The 8257-nt window shown below is 36.3% G+C and overlaps 1 protein-coding gene across 1 annotated transcript in view; it reads left to right on the top strand.

Moving 5' to 3' along the window:
- LOC135216993 (transmembrane protease serine 9-like) overlaps positions 1–8257 on the top strand; it is a 36462-nt gene that overhangs the window by 20246 nt on the left and 7959 nt on the right. The window contains exons 6-11 of the mRNA XM_064252548.1: positions 1742–1795; positions 3719–3890; positions 4570–4756; positions 6662–6746; positions 6981–7117; positions 7901–8024. Coding sequence (XP_064108618.1) covers positions 1742–1795; positions 3719–3890; positions 4570–4756; positions 6662–6746; positions 6981–7117; positions 7901–8024 — 759 coding nt within the window. The remainder of the gene's footprint in view (positions 1–1741; positions 1796–3718; positions 3891–4569; positions 4757–6661; positions 6747–6980; positions 7118–7900; positions 8025–8257) is intronic.

Below are 8257 nucleotides of genomic sequence, written 5' to 3'. Positions count from 1 at the left end.
CTTCTCTTTGACTGTATGAAATGTTATAAAGAGTTTTGCAACATTTCCAGATTCCTTACTTAGCTTCGAGTTATAGGATGTCTCAAAATGTATGTTCAGATTTTGCATAACATAATTTAAATATATAGAACGTAGAATGTGAAAAAAGAGAGAGATTAACTTTGTCCGTTCCAAGCTAGAAATTGTTTCCATAATATGTCAATGCCTCAGATAAGAGTCCTCGAAGTCTCCGTTTTGTTTTCATAACCTGTCATCACGTCTTTGTTGAGCATACTATGTACAAGACTGGTTTCATACGTGTATGTCTTTGCTGAAACCACGTGAAGATTTCACGATTTTTCTGCAAATTTACATCATAATAGATGCTTCAGAAGGATTGCACCATCTTTCGCGAGCCAAAATGTTTTGTGCGAAATCCACTGTTCAGCCTCCGTATGAAAAGAAAGATTCATTCAGACTTATAACGTCATTGCATTTAGATCTCTCTCTCTCTCTCTCTCTCTCTCTCTCTCTCTCTCTCTCTCTCGACATATACTTGATATTAACATAACGTAAAGATTTCATATTTAGTCATTGGTCACTTGTAACTTTTAGATTTCGTATTTCTTAGAGTTATTTAGTATTATTTAGTGCTTTTTGTGGAATCTGAACAAACATTATACAAGTATGTAACGGCGCCTTTTCTTTTGTGAAATATTGTGAATTGGTGAAATTTTTGGAGTCAGCTGCAGCAGAGAGAAAATTGGTACCAAGGTAATGTTATTGAAAGTTTATTATTTGTAACTAATACAGTGGTTTCATGAAACAAGTTTAAATTTTTACACATTGCAAATTTTTGTTTTGTTTGTTACATTGGAGGTGATTTTTTTGCATTTATCCATTTTTCTTATTGAAGTGATTTTTTTTGCATTTATCCATTTTCTTATTGAAGTGTGTATTTTATTTTATATTCTGTGTGATTGGGACTTCTTACAATTTTGGTATTTTCCATATTTTTCTGTGATGTGTTTTCATTTGCATTCACAATTTAATTAACTTTATTGTTTTCATTACTTAATCGTTGCTCATTTAATTGAATTTAACACCTGTGAATTAATTTGCATTTACTTAGAATTCTTTTAGAGTTTTATTGTTGTTTTGACTTCGATTCAATTAATTTTCTTGAATTTTGTGATGAATTAATTTTGATTTAATTTTACTTAATTAATTCAAGAATTAATTAAACTTTGCTTTGTTTTCAAGTAACAGTAATTTCCCTGAGATTGTGAATTTCACTTATAAATTTTGAGTTTGATAATAAATTTTTGTATTTAAAATTTATATAAATGTTTTCTTTTTCACTAGTATGATTAGATTATGCTTAGGTAGAAACATGGAGTGGTAATTGAGCTGTTTTCCTTCAATTTACTTGAAGTGAGTTAGAACCAGGGAAGTACTTAGACTTCTGAAATCAGGGAAATACTTAGACTTTCAAAGTTGTTGATGAAGTGATGCCCTATAATTGATTTGATTACATATAAGATTACCTCACACCTGTTTTAATGAACTAAGTCTGATTTTCTGCAATATTGGTAAGTTGTTTAAGGGATCATTGTTGCCTTTACAGAGTTGAGTCGTATTTTACCTGTGATGAAGGTTCAGGTGTCTGGCTGTTGTGAGGTGCTCATTCAATGAATGGTAAGTGTAGTAACCAGATACTTGGCACTTTGTCACAATATATGATACTTGTTCTCTTTTTCAGTTGCACCGCCATCTGACGAATCTGCTCCGCCTCAGAACAGCGAGAAATTGTGTCGTAAGTTGATTTTTTCTTTGCTGTCACTCTCATGCATTTTATCACCATTAAGAAAATAAAGACTGATGTCAGCATCTTGCTCACGTTAAACGTTTCTCTCAAAGCTTCCCCAGTAGTTAGAAAAAAATGAATGCACATTTTCCCCACTTTCTTGTTAAATGGGTTATATGACTTAGTACTAGAACATTAATATTTGAAATTACGGCTGTCTTCAATGTATGAATGCCTTGATTTTAGGGAATATCCTTAACAAAACACAAAATGTCATAGCATAGTGATAAAAAAGTATGTCACTTACTGATATTAACTTTTAGTCTCAAATATAAAAAGATTAAAACATTTCAACATGGTAGCTCCACAATCAAGTATCTAATATCACGGCTACCAGCTTTTCTTTATATATATATATATATATATATATATATATATATATATATATTTCATATCAAAATACTCACTAGACTTATCAATATATCAAAGTCTCGTGTAAACAAACACTATACTACTGAAGTATGACTGTTAAAAATGTTCTGTTACAAAAGAATTCCATCTAATAAAAGGAGCCCATAAAAACGCCAAAATATAGAAAGTAAGTACTATATTTCAGAGAGAGAGAGAGAGAGAGAGAGAGAGAGAGAGAGAGAGAGAGAGACAGGAGTCTCTGAAATATAGTACTTACTTTCTATATTTTGGCGTTTTTATGGGCTGCTTTTATTAGATGTTCAAGTATCTTTAACGAATTTCTTTAAAATTCCGGGAGAATAGGTGCCAAGTGCTCAATAGCTGTTTTATTCTTGACGCGCTGGCATAAAGGTAACACACTTTTCAATAATAACATAGTTCACCCATTCCTTTTACAAAAGTATTTCAGGAATGTTAGAATTATTTCGGCCATGGTTTTATGGTAAATCGCCAGCGCATTATTTTTTCTAACATTAAATGTGCATAGGCAAAATTCTTGTACCATAAGTACCTTCATCCATTCAGTTTTCTATTTACATTGTTAAAAATGAAATTCAAAACACGATAAATAATCATTTTTCACTCGTCTGTCTTTTTATTGTTCAAAATTAACATTTTCGGGGTCATGCATCTCGAAAGGCTAAGAGACAAACCTTGCAACTCTGCGATTACTTTTCTCCAGAAATTTCTACGAAATATCGTATCGCTGTATTTATGACTTTTGCGAAAGCTCTAGAAAAAAGATGTCGGTTTTTTTTTTTAATTGAAAACAAATGGGAAACCTGGAATTTCGCCCTTAAAGTTTTGATCAGACTTTCATCTCGCATTCTAATCACCACGGTATGTTTCAAAGGAGAAGTATAATTGCTAATTTCAGAATTGATGGAAGCTCTGCCGGGTAGTAAAGTGAACTGTACACGTGCGAACGCACATACATACATACACGCACATACACACACACACACTCCTTAACGCTCATTTGCATATGTGTAAAGAGAGTAGAGCTAAGGTTCTTCCCAAGAGAGAGGATGAACTAGAATACGGAATCAAGACAGATTATAATGGTTAGATCAAAGTAAAATCCAGCGTCAAAGCTCCCAAAGTAAACAAAAGACTAACACACTCAAACACGCGCACACAAGACGACCAGCAGGGAAATAAACACGCGCTTACATACACACTGCATGTGCAAATATTGTCACCACACCGACCACCTCTGAGCAATCAACCCCAGTGAGAGCCGAAGCTGAGCAGAGTAGTGATTGGTGCAAGTTTGCTAGGCCCTCTGATCGCTATTGGCCTAAGTGACTGTGTATGCGCAAGCACGTTCTTTATGAATGAATGCTCTGAAGGCTTGCATCAGTGTCCATGACCTTTTTACGAACTCTGTTGTTGAAATCAAGTTCCGAGGGAGTGGTTTCTATAGTCAACGTAAATTTTTATTCCACTTGATTTTGACAGCCATATGCGGAACACCACGTCGGGATGAGAGGATTGTCGGAGGCCAGATGGCCGCCAACCATAGCCACCCGTATCTGGGGGGTTTGGTCAACGATAACGAAACAACTGTTTGGTGTGGGGCAGTTCTCATCTCGGAACAGTATCTCCTGACGGTGGCCCATTGTGCTAAAAAGTAAGTTGTCCTTGTAGTTGTTGGGTGTTTTTTATCCGGTAAAATCCTTTTCCGCGGATACTAGAAAGTCTATTATTTTTTTTATGGTACATAGCAAATCTGTGCAATACCTTGGAAATGCATATGCTGAACACTTACAACAATCAATAATGTTCTGGTCGTTGTCTTTGATATAAGAACAGTAACAAATAATACCAATAAAACACAAGTAAACTCAGAGATGTTTTATCTTTGGATATAGAATGAAAAGTTCGTCTTTGCCTGTGTCACTATTGTCCAAAGGAAACAGTAACAATTTAGGCCAATTTTATGAAAGTAAGCAAAGCAATGACATTGTGGAGTAATCCATGATATTTACGCACAAGATTATAGACTAAATTTTCTGGGGGTATGTTGCGTTTTCGTCTTTATCGGCCCATTTAGTTTCTGTTCATTTCGTTCATTCTTTGTTTAGGTGAACTTAGAACATAACAACACGAAAGGCTTCATGTGCTTAATTCCCTCGCCGTGTCCATAAGGATAGTTTAATCTTTTTCACTGCTGTCTGCTGATATCCTTTTACTCTTCATAAGGGTAAATTGAGTTTGTGTCGATGATGTAAAAACTGCTATCATCATAGTTAAGTACATCCTTTAGAGTAAACATTATCGCTTCGTTGTTCTCCTTCCTTGTCTTGCAGCATCCATCTGGACGAACATGAAGTGAACGTGATCCTGGGGACGAACCTCGTATTGGAAGGGGAGGAGGGAGGCCAGCAGAGGATCCCTGTTGCTAAAGTTATCATACATGGCAGGTACAATCCCCTCAACTTGGCTAATGATATTGCTTTGCTGGAACTTCAGAGGCCTGCAATCCTAGGACCAACGGCAAGTACACTCATTGCAAAGAAAGAAAGATGACCTACGAAATTTATAAATTTATATATATATTATTATATATATATATATATATATATATTATAATTATATATATATGAATTAAATATATTATACATACACACATATGTAAAATACATATACGTATGTAATATAATATACATATATATAAACATATATATATATATATATATATATATATATATATATATATATATATATATATATAATTAGGCATAGATATACGAGCAAAAATGTATAGACTTGATGTTAGTTAATACATCCGTGCAGAGACTGAACTCAATATTTTTTTCTTATTAGGCCTAGAAAAGGCTGAAGAACAAAAATGTGTCATAGACGCAGTAGATGAGAGTTAATAAATAGATGAAGTTAGCTATAGCTGGTTCACTTAAGGTAGATTCTTGGGTGAGCCCTATGCCTACGAAGACGTTCGTTTGGCGGCCACTGATTGGCTGGGAGCTGCCTACCTCCCGGTACCAGCCAAACATCGGCCGCCAAACAAACGTCTCGTAAGCATAGGGCTCATCCAAGAATTTACCTTAAGTGAACCAAAGTATATGAGTTAACCAGCTATAGTGAACACAACTTCCGACAGCAAGTTTTTTTTGCATCAGCTTTACTTATCAAAATGATAGGCATAAACACACACACGAACTCACATACATAAACAGACATACATGAAATGAGTTTCGTTCACCGCCTAAGCTTAATGTGCTAAACCTTTTGGAACATAGACATTAAATCTTGAAACGTAGGAAAATTCGGAAAGAGAGGCAGAGCAAGATCGACCAAAACCTCCCAAACTCCACTGACACATTCTTTTATAGATGAATAGTGAAATAAATGTTTTATGGCGCGACCTTGACCTCCAGTCAACTCCATTACATTAGTAAAGTACAGGAGGTTCGCTGATATTCATTTCGCAAGTGATTAAATTGTAACCACGCAGAGCAATGACCATGTGTCCGATAAAAACACCGAGTTGTCAATTAGAATGATAAAAAAAGGAAACAAATGTCTTTAGTAATGTCTATAATAATATTACCCTCCATTACATCACTGCAGACATATAATTAGGGCATATAGCCCGCTCTTTAGTGCATGAAAAGAACGTTGAAATGTTCAGATAGAATTAACAACGCGCGGGAAGACTTTACGAAATAAGGAAAATATGCCATCAGTGAAAACTTGCAAATAAACTGAGTGAAGAAGGCAGGTTAACAGGTGTTGTTTTATCTGTCGCTTTAACATGAGATTCATAATAACGTTCCACTGTCCATGTGGTTCATTTCTCACAACCATGTACTCAAGGGCACATTGCTGCTTCTCAAGAAGAAGAACTTTTATCACGTTTAATGCTCTTAGCTCATGTATCCTTTACTTTTTCTTGTCTCACTGATCCCCGTAAGGGGGTATTGACGTCAGTCCACCTCATGCGGTGCACTGTAGACATTACATAAGGTTCTTTGCAGAGTGTCTTCGGCCCCTAGCTGCAACCCCTTTCGTTCCTTTTCCTGTACCTCCTTGCATATTCTCTTTCTTCCATCTTGCTTTCCACCCTCTCCTAACAATTGATCCATAGTACAACTGCGAGGTTTTCCTCCTAATACGCCTTTCAAACCTTTTACTATCAAGTTCCTTTTCAGCGCTGAATGACCTCATAGGTCCCTGTGCTTGGCCTCTGGCCTAAATTCTATATTCAATTTTCTTACTGAAGCATATTTTATAAAGAGAGGATGATGAGACGAGAAGTCTCCAGGTACGAATTGTACCAATCAATGAGCTTGCTCCACTTTCTTTTAGTAGCAAATGTAAATGTCTAAATGTAGTTTTACATTTCAAATTTATTGTAGTTTTATATTTCGTATTTATCAGGTACATCCTATATGCCTTCCTACCGAAGACAGTGACTACACAGGCACAATGGCGATTACGACGGGTTGGGGGAAATTATCAGAAGGTACGTAAGAGAGAGAGAGAGAAAGAGAGAGACAGAGACAGACAGACCTTGTAAGTAATTGTTCCTTAAACGGTGTCAGTCAAGTTCTGCATTCAATAACTCTAAACTTCCACGTTTGTTAGTGTTTACCGAGAACTATTTCTTCACATTCCACCCAGGAACTAAGAAATTACGCTCAATATTTTCTTGCTTTAATTCAAAAAGAAAATCAAACTCTGTTTTCCTCGCTTTCAGGAGGCGAGCTTTCTGCGACGCTGCAGGAAGTGGCGGTAGAAGTTGTGAGCCACGAAGAATGTGTTCGAGTTTACAAGGCAGACAATGTGAACACAAATCACGTGTGCGCTGGTGGGAATGGGACAGATGCCTGTCAGGTACTTACTAGAGAGAGAGAGAGAGAGAGAGAGAGAGAGAGATTTGGGGGGTGAGATAGAGAGATTGTTTATAAGAACTCTCGGGTATACACTGATGACCACACATCAGAATGGAGGATGATAAGGATTAATGGTTATAAGAACATGTAATGATTTCGAGAAATAACTCATTTTAATCTGTCGAGACTGGTGTCGCCACCTTCAAATCACCAAGAATTCGCATATCTCGTTAGAAATCCTGACTTATAAAAGTCACGTACACGACTCCAACTCTGATGGATTTGGCTGTCGTCTTCCAAAGGATTTTAAAATTTTGTTGCACCACATCAAGCCTTGAAGACCCCCTTTTATTTCTAATATTTTATCAGCATTGCATTTCATCAAGATTTGTTTAATATTAGGATGTTCTGTTTACGGAAACGATAGTTTGAGTTATTGCTCTTCTAGACGAGACCTTTCACATTCTCTTCCTTTTTTTTTTTTTTACTCATTCTCGTCTTAGCTCTATTTTTTCCGGCTTCTCACCTAAAAAAGAATGTTGTTACTTCTGCGTCTAGATACAGAGAGTAAACAAACTCAGGAAATCATGAATGCAAACTAACATTATGCTAAAAAAGGGATGGAATAGAATGTAAGATCTGTTTGAAACTACGATCTTAAAAAGGGAATTTTCTGGCAGACGGGTCAAACCGTTAAGTTAATTAGGATTCAGTCCAGCAATAACGCAACTCAATTCAACCCTTGTGTAAGGAAGCGATAACAATTAACTTATGTTCTTTACAGGCCGACTCGGGAGGTCCTCTGATTGTAACGCTGTCGAATGGCACTAAGGTCCTCCTTGGAATCACCTCCTGGGGCAGAGGCTGCGGAAGAATAGGGAACCCTGGAGTTTACGTCAAAGTTTTCGGTGAGTATTTCATAGGTAATGCCACGTTGAAGAGTGTAAAACGTCCTATAGCAAGTACTTGACCGAGCTGCAAACTATACAGCTTTTGCGCCACCTACTGACAGATTTCAATCGTTTCAAATCCAGAATATCATTGCGAGAGGGGTACATTTAATTGATCACTATGCCTAGTCTGTCAGCTATCAGCCATCAAGTTTCTAATGCTAGTTACAAGATGTAATTCAGATCTCTCT

Source organism: Macrobrachium nipponense, chromosome 7 (genome assembly GCF_015104395.2).
Source record: "Macrobrachium nipponense isolate FS-2020 chromosome 7, ASM1510439v2, whole genome shotgun sequence".
Classification (NCBI taxonomy): domain Eukaryota; kingdom Metazoa; phylum Arthropoda; class Malacostraca; order Decapoda; family Palaemonidae; genus Macrobrachium; species Macrobrachium nipponense.
The sequence above is the reverse complement of the archived record's forward strand: the minus strand, read 5'-3'. Positions and strand labels throughout refer to the sequence as shown.